General features: G+C 38.7%; 1 protein-coding gene across 2 annotated transcripts in view; it reads left to right on the top strand.

The window, feature by feature from the left end:
- col5a3a (collagen, type V, alpha 3a) overlaps positions 1–23,490 on the top strand; it is a 92,973-nt gene that overhangs the window by 29,903 nt on the left and 39,580 nt on the right. For both annotated transcript variants that reach the window (XM_060897129.1, XM_060897128.1), the window contains 20 exons: positions 1,311–1,433; positions 1,506–1,628; positions 2,554–2,607; positions 2,692–2,733; positions 2,893–2,955; positions 4,442–4,516; positions 4,804–4,887; positions 4,960–5,016; positions 7,374–7,427; positions 7,663–7,716; positions 7,910–7,963; positions 10,936–10,989; positions 11,940–11,993; positions 13,384–13,428; positions 14,834–14,887; positions 18,260–18,304; positions 19,226–19,279; positions 19,362–19,406; positions 22,108–22,161; positions 22,371–22,415. In XM_060897129.1, coding sequence (XP_060753112.1) covers positions 1,311–1,433; positions 1,506–1,628; positions 2,554–2,607; positions 2,692–2,733; positions 2,893–2,955; positions 4,442–4,516; positions 4,804–4,887; positions 4,960–5,016; positions 7,374–7,427; positions 7,663–7,716; positions 7,910–7,963; positions 10,936–10,989; positions 11,940–11,993; positions 13,384–13,428; positions 14,834–14,887; positions 18,260–18,304; positions 19,226–19,279; positions 19,362–19,406; positions 22,108–22,161; positions 22,371–22,415 — 1,233 coding nt within the window. The remainder of the gene's footprint in view (positions 1–1,310; positions 1,434–1,505; positions 1,629–2,553; positions 2,608–2,691; positions 2,734–2,892; positions 2,956–4,441; positions 4,517–4,803; positions 4,888–4,959; positions 5,017–7,373; positions 7,428–7,662; positions 7,717–7,909; positions 7,964–10,935; positions 10,990–11,939; positions 11,994–13,383; positions 13,429–14,833; positions 14,888–18,259; positions 18,305–19,225; positions 19,280–19,361; positions 19,407–22,107; positions 22,162–22,370; positions 22,416–23,490) is intronic.

Here is a 23,490-nt window from a genome sequence, read left to right as displayed (position 1 = left end):
TACAACTATAGTAACTAAATTAACTATATTACTATATTTGTACCACTATACTTAACTACAATCTTATACTTCCATTTAGTTACTATAGTTATACAACTATAATATACTATATACTATAACTATACTATAACTATGAGACTGTAAGTATAGTACTATAACTATAGTATCTATGAGATAGTAACTAAGTATAGTTGTATAACTATACTATCTATAAGATAGTAACTAAGTATAGTTGTATAACTATAGTATCTATAAGATAGTAACTAAGTATAGTTGTATAACTATAGTATCTATAAGTTAGTAACTAAGTATAGTTGTATAACTATAGTATCTATAAGATAGTAACTAAGTATAGTTGTATAACTATAGTATCTATAAGATAGTAACTAAGTATAGTTGTATAACTATGGTATCTATAAGATAGTAACTAAGTGTAGTTGTATAACTATAGTATCTATAAGATAGTAACTAAGTATAGTTGTATAACTATAGTATCTATAAGATAGTAACTAAGTATAGTACTATAACTATAGTATCTATAAGATAGTAACTAAGTGTAGTTGTATAACTATAGTATCTATAAGATAGTAACTAAGTATAGTTGTATAACTATAGTATCTATAAGATAGTAACTAAGTATAGTTGTATAACTATAGTATCTATAAGATAGTAACTAAGTTTAGTTGTGTAACTATAGTCTCTATAAGATAGTAACTAAGTATAGTTGTATAACTATAGTATCTATAAGATAGTAACTAAGTTTAGTTGTATAACTATAGTCTCTATAAGATAGTAACTAAGTATAGTGGTACAACTGTAGTAACTAAATGAACTATATTATTATAGTAATTAAATATAACTAAGATAGTAACTAACTTAGTACTATAACTGTAGTAACTAAATGCAACTGTAAAGTCATAGTAACTAAATGTAACTTTAAGATTATATTTGTTGGTAAATTGGGGGGTTAACAGTTATTCCTTTTCACCACACCACTCTGTTGTGGATTCTGTAGCTATAATGCTGGAAAATATATAATAGTGTATTACAGTATGCTTTGCTTGTCATGGTGCTGGATATGAAGCATGTTACCCCACCATGTGAAGTAATAACCACATCACCACTCCTTTATTACCTCACTCCTGACACTGGTTTTGTAACTCCACTCTGTTCGTAACCCAACTACTTCTAATTCTCCAGTTTCCCAGAGTTTGATCCAAACAGGCTAAAGTGGACTTCAGTGCTGCATAACACCTCCATGATACACATTTTCCACTCCATATTTTCTGACTCTTTCTGTTTGCATACAGGAGGAAAAGCCAGTAAAAACACCAGAAGTTGAGGAACATATTGAGGACATTTACAGCAGCCCATATGATAATGACCTCTCCGTCTCCACGGTAACAGTGGGCACCAACATCAGCGAGTATGAGGTATGACCTGAAGCACAGTGCAGAACATCTGAGAGCTTGGGGTTATTATGATAATTATGTTTTTTTTACCAGATCTTTGAGTATGAGGACTTTAGGAACAGCAGCGAGAGCTCAGAGCAGTATGAAGAGTATGAAACCTACGAGGATCGCTACGGACCGGCGGAAAGAGAGAGAGTGGGGACCTGGGATGGACAGGTGGGACAAACCAGAGACTTGCAGCACCAGCTTGTGAATACAAATGATTGTAGAAGAAAAGATGTTTAAAAGAAAACTTTCTTGCTTTTAAGTGACACTGAAAAGTGCTTTAGTATCATGAGACCATTGAAGCAGCCATCGGGGACCAAAACAATGCGGAGCAAAACTGACGGTCTCCTGTCAATCACAGTAACACTAGCCAAACACAAACCTCTCTAAGCTTATAGATATTTGCCTAAAGTAGCTCCAAGTTTCCTCCGACTTCAAAAATAGCAGCAATACAGTTTGTCTTGTGAAATTATGTGTAAAGTGGAGCGATGCTTCAATCTCGAAGATATCAAATTGCTCTATGGAAATAAATTCCAGTGGTCCAAGATGGCCACCAAAATAAGCCACACTGAGTCATAACCCTCATTACATGAGAATCAATGCTGAGGATATTAGAATAGATTTTAGTCATGTCTCGGATGATTGATTACATTTTGGAATGCAGGAAAACTGAATGCAGGGAAACTGTAAATTAGATTTTTTTTTTACAATCCCTTTGCCAAATTTCTTCAGGCATAGTGTGATTAAAGGAAGTTAATATTTTTGTATTGTTTCCCTGAATGATCTCAATGCTGTGAGGGAAAATACAGTGTGATTTATCCAATAAGAATGAGCCAGAGGTAAATATAAGAACAAACAAACAAACAAACAAACAAATAATCTCAACAGTCAGCCAATCAGAATCAAGTATTTTTAATTATTGATTTTTTGATTAAAAATTGCTCTAAACAAGCACTTTAAGGGTAGTACTGAAATATCTTCATTCCATGAAAGAAATCAAGTAAATTTCTTGGGAGTTTTTTTGGGGTGACTTTATGATCTCTCTCTCTCTCTCTCTCTCTCTCTCTCTCTCTCTCTCTCTCTCTCTCTCTCTCAGGCAAGACAAGGATTATTGAAAGGCCAGAAAGGAGAACCCGCTGTTCTCGAACCGGTGAGATCAATGTATTAAGTACGCTACGCAATTTCTCTTGATCTCATTGTAGTTTCAGTGTTATATTTCACTTCTTTTCATCAGGGCATCATAATTGACGGACCTCTCGGACCACCAGGACCTGCTGTAAGATTTATTTCTGCTTATAACTGTTTAGTAAAAGATCTACATCAGTCACAGTGTGAAAGATGTAATCTGATAAAACCAGGCAGATTAATGTTTGTGTGTGTGTGTGTGTGTGTGTGTGTGTGTGTGTGTGTGTGTGTGTGTGTTTGTGTTTGATAGGGTCTTCCAGGACTTCCAGGAGTAACAGGCCCTCCAGGACCTCCCGGAGACCCGGGTGAAATGGTGAGCAAACTTCCAAAATCTTTCTGACAATCAATAAGCAACAGAATGTTGAAGAAGTGGCCCACGCCTATACCGAGCCAAGATTTGTATGTGTGTGTGTGTGTGTGTGTGTGTTTGTGTGTGTGATCACTGACTCATTCCCCACACCCCCGCAACCAGATTAAAGTTCACAGTATGAGAGCAAACTGTGAGAAAATTTGCAATAAATTATTGTAAATTAAACTGTACTGTAAATTAAAAAAAAAAAAATAAGAAATGGATAAAAAATATATGGATAAATGGTTTTATTTGATTGAAAAAAATGAAAAAAGCAAAAACTGACAGTGAAAACTCTTATATCAATGATTCAGACTTTGAAGTACTCATTCATTCATTCATTCATTCATTCAATTCATTCAATTCAATTCATAGAGTGTCTTTCTAACACCTAGGGAAGCTTTGTAAAGTGTGTAACCAATATAACACACACAATAAATCATTTGCTCAGCTCTAACCCCAGCGAACGCTGCTGTTTCTGCTCTGTCTCTACATGATTCTTGTGCCATACAGGACTTACTCCTGTGAATGCTCTTTTTCCCACCAATTTAAAGTCCACCTCAAGTCCACCTCTATTGCTATGCTTTGAAAAATATATATATAATAATAAATTGTGTGGTTTTCTTGTCATTACATATTTAAGATCCAACCATTTTTGCTTCAAAAACAGCTAAAATAATTATGAATTTACAAGAGTTAGAGTTTATTAAAATAAAAACAGACCTGACCTTTTAATTTTAGTTAAGAAAACAACTAAACAACCATGATTTTTTTTCTAATAATATTACTATTGATGCTGTAAGTCCACAGAGTAAAATTCATGTCCTTACATACAAAAACAACAACAACAACAACAATAATAATAATAATAATAATAATAATAATAATAATAATAATAATAATAATAATAATAATAATAATATTAAGAGTAAGGACCTTAATGATTACTTGACTTTACTCAGATTTTAGTCATTGGATTCAGGAATTATAGTCTTATATCTTGTTTTTCTGTGTGTGTGTGTGTGTGTGTGTGTTTGTGTGTGTGTGTGTGTGTGTGTGTGTCTGTGTGTGTGTGTGTATCCTGTGCTCTCTCCTGCAGCTAACAAGTGTGTGTTCACTCACTAGTGAAGGGTTTATTGCTGGCTCGCACTGACAGTTTATTAGTTAATGTCGGTGCATTAGGCTTTTATATGAGAGAGAGAAAGAGAGAGAGAGAGAGAGAGAGTGAGAGAGAGAGAGAGAGAGAGAATTGTGATGATTCACCTGTTTGGTGCGAAGTGTAGGATGGTTTTACGATGCGCACAGACCCATACATATCAACACATTACGTACGCATACTGTATACATATACATATATACGTGTGTGTGTGTGTGTGTGTGTGTGTGTGTGTGTGTATATGTTATTTTACATTTTACTATAAATAAACCCGATATTTTTCTCATTTGCAAGGGCCCTGAGGGCCGTCCAGGCCTTGCAGGGGCTGATGGGATACCAGGTCCTCCAGGGACTATGTTCATGTTGCCGGTATGAAATCTGTTTCTGTTTCATTCCTCACAATAAGGCAGAGATCCGTGCTGCAGTAACCGCATTGAGCCACATGGTGGAGCTCTGCTATCAACATAATCTGTGCTTCTTGTTCATTTTTAATGAAATGCATTAAGTAACTGCTTTTCTTTTGTAATGTATTATTTAGTTAATGACTAATTTGCTAGACTTCTCACATCCTGCCAGTGGGTGCTAGTAATTTTCTCTCTCTCTCTCTCTCTCTCTCTCTCTCTCTCTCTCTCTCTCTCTCTCTCTCTCTCTCTCAGTTTCATTTCGCTGATGATTCTCGGAAAGGCCCCGTGTTGTCGGCTCAGGAAGCGCAGGCTCATGCCATCCTCCAGCAGACCAGAGTAAGACCTGCATCTCGAGCACAACAGTGAATCTCACATGGTTAATGAATGTGTGTTTGTTCTCTCTCTCAGATTTCACTGAAGGGACCTCCAGGCCCAGTGGGACTCACAGGCAGAGCAGGACCAATGGTGAGAGCCTTGTGAGATCTCCAGATCTATATCTCCATATCTTTTTTTTCCCCCTTGTTATTCTAGTTATTATTTCCTTCCTCTAATGAAATGATTGTTTTGTATGCTTTTATTATGCATTAACATTTTCCCCAACATTAATTTTCACACCAAATGAAATTAATTAAAGTTTATTGCTGTTGTGTTTCACACAATGAAATTTCACTAATGAGTCCTCAAGCTGAGGCCTGATAAGAAACGACAACATTACAAAAAGACACAGAGATGCAAAAATAACAGTAGAGATCAAATAAATATAGATCAAGTATTAGTACATTCTATCTATCTATCTATCTATCTATCTATCTATCTATCTATCTATCTATCTATCTATCTAGCTATCTGTCTGTCTGTCTGTCTGTCTGTCGGTCTATCTATCTATCTATCTATCTATCTATCTATCTATCTATCTATCTATCTATCTATCTATCTATCTATCTATCTGTCTGTCTGTCTGTCTGTCGGTCTATCTATCTATCTATCTATCTATCTATCTATCTATCTATCTATCTATCTATCTATCTATCTATCTATCTATCTATCTGTCTGTCTGTCTGTCTGTCTGTCAGTCTATCTATCTATCTATCTATCTATCTATCTATCTATCTATCTATCTATCTATCTATCTATCTATCTATCTATCCCTGCCTGTTTGTCTGTCTGTCTGTCTCTCTGTCTGTTGGGCTCTGATATGTTTGTCTCGCTGACTATTTGTCTCTTTACTGTATGTGTCTGTCTGTTTATCTGTCTGTGGATCTCTGTATCTGTTTGTCTGTCTGTTTATCTGTCTATTTTTGTGTCTGTCTCTCTGTTTTCTTTATATCCAACTTCATTTTTCTGTCGGTCTGTCTACCGGTTTGTCTGTATCCCAGTTTTTCTGTCTGTCTGCCCGTATGTCTGTCTGTCTACCGGTTTGTCTGTATCCCAGTTTTTCTGTCTGTCTGCCCGTATGTCTGTCTGCCTGTCTGTCTGCCCGTATGTCTGACTCTGTTTTTCTGTCTGTCTGCCCGTATGTCTGTCTGCCCGTATGTCTGTCTGTCTGCCCGTATGTCTGACTCTGTTTTTCTGTCTTCCTCTTGGTCTGTTTCTCTATTTTTCTTTATGTCTGCATGTATGCCTGACTGTGTTTCTCTGTCTCTCTCTCTGTCTCTCTCTCTCTGTCTGTCTGTCTCTCAGTCTCTCTACATCTCTGTATGTCTTGTATGTCTGTTTCTCTGTCTCTCTGTACTGTATGTCTGTCTGTCTGTGGCTCACAGCACATCAGCCTGATGTACTTGCTCTGTATTTCTCTCTTTTATTTCCACTAGGTATGTGTCACTCTGTGTCTGAGAGCTTTGTAGAATTATCTCCAGGGAGAGGATTATATCCAGCACATTATTTTATTCCTTATTTAATTATAGAAATCCCTCACTTTTGTGTTTTGAAGGTCAACGTAGGATTTTTATTCTCTCTGTTTGTTGAATGAGAAAAAAAAGCAAAAGAAAACCCAGGGAAGTGCTGGTCTAGTGAGCAGACCTCAACAACAGCTCCAGCAGTATAGTCGTCTGCTCCGGAGAGCTGGAGCTGGACAAGGTTTTACTATCGTAGTTCTGTAGTATATTACATCATGATCAGATTAATGAGTTTCAATCAGTGAATATAATACGAATAAAAACCTTTTGCCAAGTATAAGAGGAAGTGGATGATAAAAAGAAGACGACGTGTCAGGCCGTGCTGTTTATATCTATTTTAAACAGAATGTTAGTTAGAACGTTACAACCGTTGTACAATCTTTATCTCGGTCTCCGGACAAAACCCACAGCTTGAGAATGTAACACACAAACTTCTGAAGATTTTCCCTGTGGTGGAAAACTTACTGAAGGTTACAAACAAAACACTGACACTGGAGACTCCTTCCAAAATTATGATTATTAAATCCATTATTATTATTCCTATTCTTCTTCTTCTTCTTCTTATTATTATTATTATTATAGGGCAAGGGATGAAATATGAGAGTTGAATGTTGAAGCCAAGCGAGAAAAAGGGAGATTGTGATGAACACTTTTTTGACTGTTTTATGGTTAATTTAAATCAACTTTACATTTATATTTTGTTATTTCTGGGCAAATGTCATAAATTTATTTATTTATTTATTTATTTATTTATTTATTATTAGTAGTAGTAGTATTAGTAGTAGTAGTAGTATTAGTATTAGAGTGTTGATCTTAAAAGTCACTTTGAATCAATTTTTATCTCAGTGACACAGAAGTCATTGACTTTAATTAACACCTCCCGTGTTTGTGTGTGTGTGTGTGTGTGTGTGTGTGTGTGTGTTGCAGGGTCTCCCAGGCTCCAGTGGACTTAAAGGAGACAGCGGCGACGCCGGGCCTACAGTGAGCAAAATTCACTCACGATGAATTGAATGCTCTTTTTCTGTTCATTAGTGTTCTGTTTAATTCTTTAAAGCATCACGTTGCTTTTTAAAGTTTCTGCAGTTCATTACATTCAGATACTTTATTCACATCTCACTCTTCCAGACACTTTACATTAAAAATGCATGCTATTTGACGAATGTTCTACGTGCAAATCCTTTTTTTTTCCCTCCTCATGTTTGTTTCTGTCTGAAAGGGGCCACGTGGGTTGCCAGGTCCTCCAGGTATGAGCGGGAAGCCGGGCAAGCGGGTGAGAACTGTTACTGTTTTTCTTAGAGGAACTTGTTGCAATTAAGTTGTTGTGGTTGCTAAATAATCCTTTTGATACAAAAACACACGTCGAGGCAGGCCTGTGCATCCTGAGTTTCTCATGAATATTGCATAAGCTGGGTGATAATACGTAGATCAACGTGGTAACAGCCGTCGTGTGCGTTTCTCCTCAGGGTCGCTCGGGGGCAGACGGAGGTCGAGGAGCTCCAGGAGAGACAGGAGCGAAGGTGAATTTCATGCAGCAACTCTTTCTACACAGTGCAGCTGTTTAAAACCAAAGTGCTACAGCATTTTTTAACCTGGAATATATAACATTATTAATCACCTTTTACTGTTTTCTGTTGCCGTGTCACTTTGTGTGAAAGTCTCCTCACGTTAGTGGGGATACATTTCTGTTAGCTTGCGATGATAAATATTTACAACATTTAAAACTTGTTTAATGTGCTACGTTTCAACCCAATTTGCTAATCACTTGCTAATTCTAATCCCCTGCTAATGCTAATCACCTGCTAATTTCCCCCATTAGCTTTCTCTCCTCTATCCAGCTACAAAAAGTATAAGGGTGGAAGCTAACACAAGCTTCCTACAAGACACATAAAAACCACGGCATCCCCGAAAACTTTTAGCCGTCTTCCTTTAGCCGTCTTACATGAGCTCTCAGACTCCCCTGATTGACACTGTGATTCACAGGAACGAGGGATGAAGAGAGGGAGAGAGAGAGAGAGAGAGAGAGAGAGAGAGAGAGACTCCCATACAGAGAGCCATGACTAATTCTGCTCAATAGTCTCTCCTGAGTGTGTGAGAATACAGATTTTTCAGTTTAAGGCTCGTACAGCAGCAGTTTAAAACACAACACAAAATCTTTCCTGTAGAATGTGGAGAAAACTAAAAAACATACATAAAAACGTAGCTTTAATAATTATCTTTATTAGAAAGTTTTAAAATGTTACTGGGTTTGACCTGTTTATTAACTTCGTATATTAGCCTGAAATATTTAGCTTAGTTTATTAGCCTAAAATATTTAGGTTGGTATATTTGTCTATATTTAGCTTATTATATTATCCTAGAAAATTTAGCTTAGTATATTAGCCTGGAATATTTAGCTTATTATATTAGCCTAAAATATTTAGCTTTGTTTTAGCCTAAAATAATTATCTTAGTATATTAGCCTGGAATATTTATCTTAGTCTGTTAGCCTGAAATATTAAGCCTAGATTTATCTAGCTACAAAACTCTTTGTTTAATTATTAGCCTAACCTAGTAGTTTTTGTTTTCAAGCCTTGGCTACTCTTTATATATCACTTAGCTTAGATGTCTCTTATTCTTGTCTTTTAATTATTAGCCTAGCATGGCTAGATACTAGTATAGTATGTTAGAGAAATCAGCTGGCTAGTTTAGTGAATTAATAATGTTTAAGTAGCATTGTCAACACTTTCACCACATCAACAGGGTTCTAACCAAAAAACTACACAACATGATTGTAATGTTGTATATTCAGTCTTTTCCTGCTACTCTGACATCTTAGCAGCATTAGCTTTGTAGCTTTGGTGCAGCATGCTAGGTCTGATCCAATTCTCTACATACAGCACAAGAGGAACACATCCAGAATGTTCCTCTAATATTATACAGTAGACTTGAAAGAAAAGAAATTGTTGAGGCAGATGTGAGAGAAAGGTTCAGTCCCTGACAGAGCAGCAAAACCTGTGAGACTCCATCAGGAGGAAGAACAGATCTTCTTCCTGTACCCTGCTTCCACCCACAGACCTGCAACAGATGGAGACGATCTACAGAGACGAGCCATCAAACCTCTCTGACCTGCTCAGTTTGTGTGTGTGTCTGTTAATGAGCAGAAATGACATTGAGGAAGGAGAAATTACTGTAGGGCTAGTTATTAGGGTGTGTGTGTGTGTGTGTGTGTGTGTGTGTGTGTGTGTGTTTGAGAGAGAGTGTGAGAGAAAGAGAGAGAGAGAGAGAGAGAGCTTGCTGTTTAACACCTTTAACACATGCTGCATGTCTTTCATTCATTTATCATTCTATATCTTACAACAACAACAACAACAACAATAATAATAATAATAATAATAATAATAATAATGTTAGCTTAGGTTTAGCTATCTCATAAGCCTTAACATTAACTAGCTTGTTACCATGATTGGCTTTGGAGAGTTAATATTAACCAAACTGAATCAGTAATTGTTTTCATTCCACAATGTAATAACCATCTGTTAACTAGCTTGCTAGCAAACCTGGCTACTAGTTTAAACGGAAGCATAGAAGCCTTTATTATTGCCACATATACTTTACAGCACAGTGGAATTCTTTTCTTCTCATATCCCAACTGAGGAGCTTGGGGTCGGAGCACAGGGGCAGCCACGATACAGCACCCCTGGAGCTGGGAGGGTTAAGGGCCTTACTCAAAGGCCCAACAATGGCAGCTTGGCCTAGAACCCCGATCCTCTGTACCACAACCTAGAGCCACTTGAGCCACCGGTGCCCCAAACAGCACCTCAAGATAGTAATAGCATATATAGTTAGCCTGAACTATTGAACTATTGCCTTAGATTAGACAAGTTTGGTTGTTGTTTTAATTTGCTAAATTTCAGTAACGATTAGCCAAATTTATCTGCCATTCTATTGCTGGGTTTTTTCATTAGCAGTGTAGCTAGCAAACTTGGCTATAGACATGCCATTTACATCATTCAGCAGACAACAGTTAAGGGCATTGCTTAGGGGCCCAGCAGTGGCAGCCTGGTGGATATGGGAATCAAACTCACAACCTTCCTGTTGGTAATCCAATACCTAAACCACTAGGCTATCACATCCCTACATGTCAACCACCAAATTAAAAAGATTAAATTAGCCAAACTTTACTTAGCTGCTAAGTAATTTAATTCCTAGCAACTCATCATCTTTTAATAGGTAGTTAAACAAACATTAGCTAGCTAGTAAGCAAAAATTAGTTATAGTTTTAATTTCACTAAGAGTTAGCCTTGTGAAACATTTCATATCTTGCTAGCATATAACCGTTGCTAGCTACTTGTCAAAAATCTGAGGTATAGCAGTAGAGGTAGTATTGTTTCAGATAACTAATTCTCTGGCCTGCTTTAATGCATTACTGTGTTTACTGTGAGAGAGAGTGAGAGCTTGCTATTTATCACATACTCTGCGTCTCGCTCATTCGTCTCTGTCTCTCATGCAGGGTGACAGGGGCTTTGATGGACTACCAGGGCTTCCAGGGGACAAAGGACACAGAGTGAGTGTGGCACGGGGCAGCGCTTAATCAAATCCCACAACCCCAGCGCAGTCGAACACATCTGTTTAGCTGTGAGATGCTTGTGTGTTTGTATGCAGCTGTGCAGTTAGCATAGCATCCTTCCTGCTTGTCTTTCATCTTATTCCTCACTTATCAGGAGTGGATGGATACACTCCGAGTATGATCCGATTCGACTCGTGATTCGACTTCAATTTGATTCTCAGAATATTTTGAACAAAAGAACAATAATGATTTTTTTCCCTCAATCGTCACCAACGCAATGTGAGTTTTTGTTTGCATTTAACTAATCCGTCCCTTTTACTAGTAAACCGACGTTTTAAATGGATTCTTTCAATCAATATGAACAAATGAATGAGTTTCTGGCCGTGAGTCTGATCTAAAATGAATCATGACTCTGTTGGCTTTCAGGATGAGACGTGTGTCTTTCCCTCTGTTGTTTTACCTTGAAGATACAAACATTAGTGTGATAAAAAACTTTTCTGTGAAATACTCATAACATTCTTAAATTCCTGAGTGTCTACTTTCATAGGAGCTTCATAATAAGCACCACTGTGGAGTGAGACATGACAAATACATTTAATGATCCTCAAGGACACAACAATAATAAATTTAGTAATGCAGTAGAATGATCTCCATAGAAATAAAGGTCCAAAGTCGGTTAAAATGCTCGACTTCTGCAGCACTGTAGATCACCAAGGCATGTAGGTGCTGTCAGTGGGGGGTGTCAGTGGGGGGTGTCGGCACTTTCTAAAGAATTAAATGTCATTGTATATGAATGTATCCTATAACACGTGCTAGTAATTGAGACGTGGAGTTATTGCTCAACCTGAGCTCTATATACAGTGTGTATCGTTACACTCACATGAGTTAAAGCAAAAACATAAATCTTTTACTTTCAGTTTGACGATCTTTATATTTTGTCTGTTTAGGGGGATCGAGGAAAGCCAGGACATCCTGGTCCACCTGGGGAATCTGGTGAGAAGGTGATGGAAATTTTGAAGTTCTTGAACTCAAAAATATTAAAGGAATAATTTGAAAAATTATTGTTGTGAGCAGAGACAACGTATTCACCTAGTTAACTTTTACTGTCGGACGTTTGCGTCCAAGGCTAACGTTGCTAACAGGTAATGGAATCCTAGAGTTACCAGTTTATCCTTAAATTGTGTTGAGTTGGTAATGACTTCCTTTCTCAGCACATAGTTTCATCTCACCATGACTCTCAACATCTCTCCACTTGTGGCCTGAAGTTTGATGGCGGAGACGTACGTTTAAATGGATTCGGAGGAAATTGTACGCTCTTATAGAATGTTCAGAGAAAGAAAGAAATGTCCATTCTTTGACACACTGGGAACTTTTCCAACTCTGTCAGCTGAATGAGGTTCACTACGTGTGAGCGTTTGCTTCTCTGTAAGGGTATAAAAAGCTCTTAAAGTGCTCTTTGGTTTGCTTTCTTTGATTAGGATCTTCAGTTATTTTGAAGGATGTATTAGATGTAAAATAGCTTATTTAATAATTCAGCATTACTAAAAAAAAAAAAAAAACAAATAAAAGTACTTTGCTCTCCTTAGGTATTTATTTGCTTAATATTATTTTAATATTATTTTATTGAATTTCCAAGGGTGAAAATTCTATGCTGTTCACAGAATAGAAAAGTAGTTAGAAACGATGAGTCAGTCATCGACACGGTGTTCTTCTGGTTTTTTTTTTTAAACTGTTTAAATTTATCTACACGTGGTATTACTGAGCCACACTGCCAGTCAGTGTCTCTCAGATCTTGCTGTGGATTTAAAGCTCCAGACGCTCGAGCGTGCATTTTTTGTGCGCACAATTTGTTTGCTTGTTAGTCACGTTAGCTTTGTAGCTATAATTACAAAACTAAGGAAGCGAACATCAGACATCGAGCACACCTCGGGATGGTCAATTACATTTCCCTCTAAAAGGAAAATTGTACAAGCTAAATTTCATTTTTCAGCTGCTTTAAAAGCCCAGAATGCAGATTTTGATCCTCAGCCTAATTGAGTGTTTAGTCCTTTAACTAATAAGCTTTTGAAAGGCTTTGCTTTCCCAGGTGAAGCTGCACCGAACCTCATGAATTGTATGAAAACAGACATGAAGAACAGCGTGCATGGTGGATCCCCATTATGCAAAGTTGTGCGATGTATTATGCAGCGATTCACGCTGATCAAAGCTTTTGAGAGAGGCCGAACGGGAATATCTTTGCATAAATAAGCACATTTTCATACTTTCAGCTTGGAGTCTTACTGAGCTGCGATGCGCTTGTAAAGCACATAATACAGCGAAGACTCTAAATTGTGGAATGATGCGCGTTTTAAAATTAAAATGATTATTATTATTATATATTTTCAATTTTAGGGTGCAGATGGACCTGTAGGACCAAGAGGACAACCAGGTGAACCTGTGAGTCCTACACACACACACACACACACACACACACACACACAATCTCTCTCTCTCTCTCACACACACACACACACACACACACATGTGCACGTACTCACACAGATGATACACCTCGTTATCCTCTCTCCATCTGGCCCACAACTGATTATCTGTGACTCCAGCTCAAATCGGTTCCCTGCAGGTGAGCTGCCTCTTTAAATACATCAACCAGCGGTGAGAGAAACCAAGAGTAAAGCGCAGCGTTGGCATTAGCAGGAAGTGAGCTCTATTAGAGCGAGCCAGGCCAAATTGTACACTCCTTTGCGCTCAGCACTGGAGAGACAAGAGAGAGAGAGAGAGAGAGAGAGAGAGAGAGAGAGAGAGAGAGAGAGAGAGAGCACAGCACACTGGAGATAAATGCAGGGTTAGAGATCGATGTGCCAGGAGATTGGCGAGGGAGGAGGAATGGAACCCTGGCCTGTATGATTATATTTCCATATCAATCACCTCCCCGGAGATCACAGATGTGGCTCTGAAACAGGTGGCTTGGCTGGTGTACAAAGTCTGAAAGCGATATAAACAAAACACACACACACACGTTCACATGTATGCACATCCAGTTGAGCCTCGATACATGCAATAAAAAAGCAAAAACAACTAGTTATAAAAAGGCATTAACACCAACGGGGTCCTTTTTTTTTATACCTCTAGGGTTTTTTAGAGTTTAATTCAAAATTTAAATCAGTATTTATACCTGGAATGTTATGCATTTGCACACCTGAGTGTGGTGTACACCTTTGTGGTTGCCAGATTTTCTCAAACTGATTCATCTGAGATGGAGGATTTCAAAAAGTCTGAGCCAGAAAACAAGGAATAAAAACTGCACATAATATATAGATAATATTGATAAGAGAAACAAGGAGGACTAAGATAGTGATTATATGAATGACAGGATGACGTGTGTGACATCGCACTGCGAGTGACTCGAGCCGATATTGTGCAAGATTTTTCTTGTTGCCGGTATTGAGAATTATCCATTTATTCTTTGTCTGTTTTGTATCATTTGGCATTTCATAAAGCACTTTAAACTGCACCTTGAATTCCTCTTCTTAATATTATTATTATAGAATTGTTCATTACTAAGACATGCCTCTGTTTTACTGAAACTCCGCCCACAAATGTGTAACTTCAGATTAGAACTAAAATCCTGAACTGTGTGTGACTCAGTATTATTAAATCTTCACTTACATCTCAGAAAATATGAAACATCTAATAAGAATTCTAGAGCATCTTATAATTTTGAAAGAAACTGCATTGACATTCGTAAGCGGTCCTAATACATCTTTTCTGTGTTGTTTTAATTACCTCCTCAAAATTGCTGAAATTTGTCAGTGTATTTTTGATGGCATTGCGGTTATTTCAGGGTACGAGAGGACTTGTAGGACCCAGAGGACCACCTGGACCAACTGGACAGCCTGTGAGTCAACTTTCATCATCATCTCCACTATCACTATCAATATTACATCCACCATCACCATCACATCACCTCCACTATCACCTCACTGTCACCATCACTGCCACCATCACTATTACCATCACCTCCAACATCACCATCACCATCACATCACCTCCACTATCACTAGAACTATCACCATCACTGCCACCATCACTATTACCATCACCTCCACCATCACCATCACATCACCTCCACTATCACCTCACTGTCACCATCACTGCCACCATCACTATTACCATCACCTCCAACATCACCATTACCATCACATCACCTCCACTATCACCTCACTGTCACCATCACTGCCACCATCACTATTACCATCACCTCCAACATCACCATCACCATCACATCACCTCCACTATCACTAGAACTATCACCATCACTGCCACCATCACTATTACCATCACCTCCACCATCACCATCACATCACCTCCACTATCACCTCACTGTCACCATCACTGCCACCATCACTATTACCATCACCTCCAACATCACCATTACCATCACATCACCTCCACTATCACCTCACTGTCACCATCACTGCCACCATCACTATTACCATCACCTCCAACATCACCATCACCATCTCCATCACCTCCACTATCACTAGAACTATCACCACCTTCATCATCACCACCACCATCACAGTCAATAGTACTATCCATACCACTATCACCACCTTCATCACCTCCACCATAATCTCCACCATCACTATCACTGTCACCATCACTATCTCCATCACCTCCACTATCACTATAACTATCACTATCAAGTCCTTCATCATCACCACCATCACCATCACTGCCACCATCACTATCACCATTACCTCCAACATCACCATCACCATCTCCATCACCTCCACTATCACTAGAACTATCACCACCTTCATCATCACCACCACCATCACAGTCAATAGTACTATCCATATCACTATCAGCACCTTCATCACCTCCACCATAATCTCCACCATCACTATCACTGTCACCATCACTATCTGCATCACCTCCACTATCACTATAACTATCACTATCAATCCTTCATCATCACCACCATCACCATCACTGCCACAATCACTATCTTCATCACCTCCACGATCACTATAACCACCTTCATCACCACCGCCATCCCAGTCACCATCACCTCCACCACTAACATCGTTGTCACCTTCACTGTCACTATCACCTTTACTGTACACTATCATATCTCTATTATCACTGTCACAACTATCACCACCACCGTCACCGTCACTGCACAAATCTTTACACTTCATACATCACACAGCACTGAAACAAACCATAGTGTCCACTGGGAAAACCTTGTATGGATACTTTATTTATTTGTTTGTTATTAGCTCCAATTTGATATCCTATGACAATTTAAGAGCTTGGATGAATTTCAGTTTTTAAGATTGAAGGTCAGGAAAAGGTTTTTGGATAAACTGAGATTTAACTGAGATTTAACTGAGATTTATATTGAGTTTTCGGTTTTTATCTTCCTGAGATTCAGAGATTGTACTGAGATACAGAGTTCCTTAGACAAGTCTGGGTTGTTTACCAATGACAATAAATACATAATGAATAATATTTCCATTTTTGTAATTATGTGTGTCAGGGATTTTAGAGGGTGCAGATAAAAGTGCTGATATTTCATGGAAAAAGCAAAGATCATGAAAACAAGAAGCATAAACCTGAACAGTGGAAACAAAACAAAAACCTTCAGACTACAAGACACAAGACAAATTACAAGACAAGACAAAACAAGACATGAGACAAGACAAAAATAAACACAAGACACAAGAAACAAGACAAAACATAAGACCAAAGAAAAGTCCAATTACAAGAGAAGAAAAGACATAAAACAAGACACAATACAAAACAAGAGACAAGACACAAGAACAAAATCAAGACAAAACACAACACAAGACTAGTGACAAGACAACACACAAGGCCAGAAACAAGATAAAACACAAGACCAGAGAAAAATTGCAAGACAAGACAAGACCATGCAGAGACAAGACAATACACAAGATACATTGCAAGACAGAAGCCAAGATAGAACACAAGACACAAGATAAATTGCAAGACCAGAGATAACCCAAGACACAAAATAAATTAAAAGGCAAGACAGCACACAAGACAACGCACAAGAACCCTGACAATACAAGACACAAGACCCCAGACAAGACAAGACACAAGAAAAGACACAAGACTCCTGACAAGGCATGAGAGAACAGACAAGACCCCTGACAAGATACAAGACAACACACAATACCCTTGACAAAACAAGATACAAAACAACACACAAGACAACACACAAGACAACACACAAGACCCTTGACAAGACAAGACACAAGACAACACATGAAACAACAGACAAGACAAGACACAAGACAACACATGAAACAACAGACAAGACAAGACACAAGACCCATGACAAGACAAGACACAAGACAACACATGAAACAACAGACAAGACAAGACACAAGACAACACATGAAACAACAGACAAGACAAGACACAAGACAACACATGAAACAACAGACAAGACAAGACACAAGACCCTTGACAAGACAAGACACAAGACAACACATGAAACAACACACAAAACAAGACACAAGACAACACATGAAACAACAGACAAGACAAGACACAAGACCCTTGACAAGACAAGACACAAGACAACACATGAAACAACAGACAAGACAAGACCCACAGCAGTAACAGCTTGATAGAAACACAAAAACCTCAACTAGTGTCATTATTGAGGAGTAAAACGAAACACGTGTGAATGATCAGTGATGTGTGAAATGATCATGTGACTTGCTGGGGCTGATGGGTAATAACCACAATTCCAGAAATTTCTAAGCAGCTTAATCCTGATATTTAAAGTAATGATTTCGTCCATGACCTCAGGAAGACCCAGTGCTGCCCTTCTGCATCATTGTGGAGCTAAGTGCATGATGAAGCACGTCTGAGATACGCAGCAGCCTTATGTTAGGTGATGGATGTGCATTCTACATCTCTGTAATGGTTGCGTAGCAGTCGTCTGTATTGATCCCACATCAAACATCTCACATCTTTCAAACTCACGAGGCCCAAGGCCAGCGAAAAGAAGATATTCTTCTAAAAGCTCTGCTTAGAGCAGAGGGCGAGTCTGCTTCCTATGTGAGCTTTCGCTAATGAAGTGCTTCGGAGATTATTAATAGAAATGCTCCTGAAGCTCAAATCTTTCAAAATGTTCCAGTGCTTGTTTAGTGATAATGTACTTTCCCATTTCAGCTCTAAATGTCTGAGTGTTTTCTTTTTTTTTTTTTTTGTGATGTGTTTTTTTAAGGGGATACGTGGCGTGGATGGCGTTCAAGGCTCTAAAGGCAACCCGGTGAGTTCTTGTCACAACGATTCTCCAGGAGATCCGACTCGGCTAGTTAAACGATTAGCATGGTATTAGCATGAAAGGTCACAGGTTATGGAACTGAGAAATCGGCGCTTACTGAAAGTATCATTTTTCCACTGGAATATAAACTGTTATAGAAAGAACATTATTTACATTTATATTATTTCCTGTCCAGTGTCACCTAAATGAGGATGAGGTTCTCTTCTGAGTCTGGTTCCTCTCAAGGTTTCCTCCTCATATCATCTCAGGGAGATTTTTCTTGCCACCGTCACCTCAGGCTTGTCATTAGAAATAAATGTTAGAAATCAATAGTGACTTCAACTTAAATTCAATTTTTTATTCTGTTTCTATACTTCTGTAAAGCTGCTTTAAGACAATGTGAATTGTAAAAAGCGCAATACAAGTAAATTGAATTGAATTGAATTGAATATGCTACGGGGGGCACGGTGGCTTAGTGGTTAGCACGTTCGCCTCACACCTCCAGGGTTGGGGGTTCGATTCCCGCCTCCACCTTGTGTGTGTGGAGTTTCCATGTTCTCCCCGTGCCTCGGGGGTTTCCTCCGGGTACTCCGGTTTCCTCCCCCGGTCCAAAGACATGCATGGTAGGTTGATTGGCATCTCTGGAAAATTGTCCGTAGTGTGTGATTGTGTGAGTGAATGAGAGTGTGTGTGTGTGCCCTGTGATGGGTTGGCACTCCATCCAGGGTGTATCCTGCCTTGAAGCCCGATGACGCCTGAGATAGGCACAGGCTCCCCGTGACCCGAGGTAGTTCGGATAAGTGGTAGAAAATGAGTAAGAGTGAGTGAGAGTGAATATGCTATGAGCTCAGTTTAAATTCCACAGCCGTTATTAATATAAAAGAAGAATAACGATTATTATTATTATCTTATTCCATCTTTTCGAAGGGTCCGTCAGGAGAACCAGGTCCTCCGGGACAACAGGGGAACCCTGGAGTGCAGGTAGGTCTGGCGTTTAAATCAGCACAGGAATGAATCAGACGTGTTTAACAGGACACTTATCATGGCTCTGTGTCTCTCCCAGGGATTTCCAGGTCCTCAGGGTCCTATTGGCATGCCTGGAGAAAAGGTAAGGCGTGTATTTCTGCATGTGTGTGTGTGTGTGTGTGTGTGTGTGTGTGTGGGTTGACCTTTGACCTTCTTCAAGGATCAGGGCTAAACTAAGTGTGTTCAGTCGCAGACTTTAACCGTAATCCTGACAGATATTCGATACTGAGTCCACACTAAGACTCACTGGCTTAAATCCTGTTAGCGCTAAACAAATAACAAACAGAACGTCAACGAACAGAGCGGCCTTGGGTTTCTCCGATAACCCACGTGCAAAAAATACGACTGCGGTATTACAGAGTAAGAGAATTACTGTGAAAAATTAACACTGTGAATCAGGAGCATAGAAATAGTACAGAATATAACAGAGATCTGCAAAAGACTGCTATTCAAATTCTCCTCCTTCTCCTGTCAATCAAAGCCATACTCACTACACGATCCTGGGTTACGTAGTTAGACGTTACACACCCATGTTGTACCTGGGGGTTAACAATTAATCCTGGATCTTCAAAATCTGAAGTTTTGGTCCTAAACCCTGGATTAGCTTTCTCCTTATTTGCATATTATGATTGGATAAATCCAACAAGTGAGCTGTGCTTTAATAAAGAATGTGCAAAGAAACAATGGCAGATAAATATGTCAGTATATACTGTACACAACAATAAATAAAGTTGTGGCAGGTCATATGTGCATGAGTATACTGTAGTGTGTGCAAAATAGGAATGTGTGCCAGTTGTCCAATACTCTCCAAATGTGTGCATTGTATGTACAAGATTAAGCAAGAAATGTACAGTGTGTGTTCAGATAATATACATAAACGGATGTAAACTAGGGTAAGCAATGAATTTACAGTTATATACAATTAGAATGTGGGGGCACGGTGGCTTAGTGATTAGCACGTTCGCCTCACACCTCCAGGGTTGGGGGTTCGATTCCCGCCTCCGCCTTGTGTGTGTGGAGTTTGCATGTTCTCCCCGTGCCTCGGGGGTTTCCTCCGGGTACTCCGGTTTTCTCCCCCGGTCCAAAGACATGCATGGTAGGTTGATTGGCATCTCTTTGTAAATTTGAAAATTGTCCGTAGTGTGTGATTGTGTGAGTGAATGAGAGTGTGTGTGTGTCCTGCGATGGGTTGGCACTCCGTCCAGGGTGTACCCTGCCTTGATGCCCGATGACACCTGAGATAGGCACAGGCTCCCCGTGACCCGAGGTAGTTCGGATAAGCGGTAGAAGATGAATGAATGAATACAATTAGAATTTGTAGAAAAGATCGAAGAGAATGTACTGTATAGGATGGAGCAGAACTGCAATGTGATTACAGATAGTGAACTATTATACAGTATTAGTGAGACATCAGGGTCCTAATGGTGTAGTGTAGTGTTCAGTAAGTTTATGGCTGTGGGGCAAAAAAAAAAAACACACACACACACAACAACAAACAGGACAGACCTGCAAACTGTTCATTCTAAAATGGTAGAAATGCTCATTTCCCATTTTATAGTGATATATTACAATAAAAATCATGTAAAGGAAAATTAGGAGTGAGAAGCATCAAGTCAGACATCAGATGGTGATCGGTTAGAATCCTGGTGCTGTATGTACCATGAAATTTATTACTTTTTTTTTTTTTTTTACTTTCCCTGAGGCTTTGATTTCAATTCAGATTTGTTTTTGTTGTGCTGTATGTGTGTGTGTGAGAGTGTGTGAGAGAGAGAGAGAAAGAGAGAGAGAGAGAGAGAGAGAGAGAGAGAGAGTGTTTCCTCCTAACCAAGCATCATTTGGTTTCCAGTCATGACCCATGCTGCTGACAGCATCCGTTACTCTGAAATGAATGTTTCCTGTAATAGCAGTGGCTGTAATTTATGGAAGGGTCTCTACACCGTGAGGCAGATTTGTATTGTGCATTTAATGAATGAGCAGAAGCCCGGCTTGTCAGAATATTGTAATTTATGAACACGGAAAAAGTGAGAGCTGCTTGATTTAAACACACGCTGGCTTTTATTTAAGTGTTGTTTATGACAAATGTGAACAGCGGGCCTTTTTTTTTTCTTTTGAAATGATTATTATTTGAAGTCACAGTACAACAGTACTATTTTTTATACAAATGGAAATCAAAATGAGGAGAAAGAGCTGAGTAGAGTTGACACATAGGTAGAAAAAAAAAAAACTACCCGGAAGTAGAACCATTTAACCATAAAATATAAAAAAAACATATAAATTTTTTTTATTTTATTTATTTATTTATTTTTTATTAAATGAAATACAATATTATTTATTTAAATCTATTGTTGAGTTTTACAATTATTTATTTTGCTTTAGTTTTTTATTGTGTATCATATTTATTATTATTATTATTATTATTATTATTATTATTATTATTATTATTATTATTATTATCCTACAACTGCTTTAGTTTCATGTGCTTTTTATTTATTTATTTATTTTATTAATTTTTTTTTTTTGCTAACGGTAAAATGTGTATTACGTATCTCGAATGTTTGTGTAATTTCTCAGAAATAAACGCTGTAACCTTTACTGTAGGAAGATGATCCTCTACTAACAAACTAACGCTCATCAGATATAGTGTTGATAAAGTTGAAAATAAACGTTAGGTGTTGCTTTAAATGAAATAGGATAAAAGCTGCCGGTTTATTTAGTAAAGGTTAAATTAGTTTGGTTGGATTGATGATGACATTTAAACCGTGTGTGTCCATCTTTCCGAACAGGGACCTCAGGGAAAGACAGGATTGCAGGGGCTTCCTGGGATCGACGGTCCTCCGGTGAGTTCATCCACCATCATGGCTCTGCTGTTCTGAGAGTAATGTCTGTGCGCTTCAGAGCATTGAAGCAAGCAGCACACAGGCCAGACTGTGTGTGTTAGTGCTGCAGTGGTCAGGACCTGTGTGTTAGCTCATTAGCTAATTAGTTAATAACGTTTGTCATTAGCATGCTGTCATATTAACACCTGGTCATTGTGTTACACTCACAGGGACATCCAGGCAGAGAGGGACCAGCTGGAGAGAAGGGGCTACTGGTGAGCTTTACATACACACACACATATACACACACACACACTCTCACACTCACACACACATACACACACACCTACACACACACACACACACATACACACACACTCACACACATGCACACACACATACAGGTCAATACAGACATGCACAAACAAGCAATCCAGTTTGCATACACACATAGTCCAGCACACACACAAACACTTCAATATACACATGCACAAACACACACACAAAGTCAAATACACACATGCACAAACACAGTGTCCAGTATGCATACACACATAGTCCAACACACACACAAACACTTCAATATACACATGCACAAACACACACACAAAGTCAAATACACACATGCACAAACACACTGTCCATTATGCATACACACATAGTCCAAGACACACAAACACATACACATGTAAACACACACACACACTCAAACAGTTGTATATACACTTGCACAAAACACACTGTCCAGTATGCATACACACATAGTCCAACACACACACAAACACACACAGAGCTCAATACACATATGCTCAAACACACTGTCCAGTATGCATACACACATAATCCAACACACACACAAACACACACAGAGCTCAATACACATATGCTCAAACACACTGTCCAGTATGCACATGCGCATAGACAAAAACACACATGCAGTCTATTACACACATTCATAGACACACACACAGTCTAATACACACACAGTCCCATACACATACACACAAAGACAAATACACATATTCCTAGACTCACACATACAATCTAACATACACACACATAAATCTAACATTTATATACATAATTATCTAGTGACATAATTAACTGTGTTTTTGCCCATACTTTGGCTACCACAGGACATGCAACTGAACACACACACTGACACACACACACACACAGCTGCTCCACTCACCTGGAGAATAAGTGGCATGATGTGAAATGCACGAGGCCAGAGTGTGTGCTGAAAGGCAGTGAGTGTGACGCCCTGCATTCTCACATCCTGCTGTGACTGGACCAGCTGTGTCACCATCGCTCGCTGAGCTGCGGCTTTTGTTTTTGTTCATTTTACCA

This window comes from Tachysurus vachellii, chromosome 21 (assembly GCF_030014155.1).
Source record: "Tachysurus vachellii isolate PV-2020 chromosome 21, HZAU_Pvac_v1, whole genome shotgun sequence".
Taxonomy (NCBI): Eukaryota; Metazoa; Chordata; class Actinopteri; order Siluriformes; family Bagridae; genus Tachysurus; species Tachysurus vachellii.
This window is presented reverse-complemented; position numbering and strand designations above follow the sequence as displayed.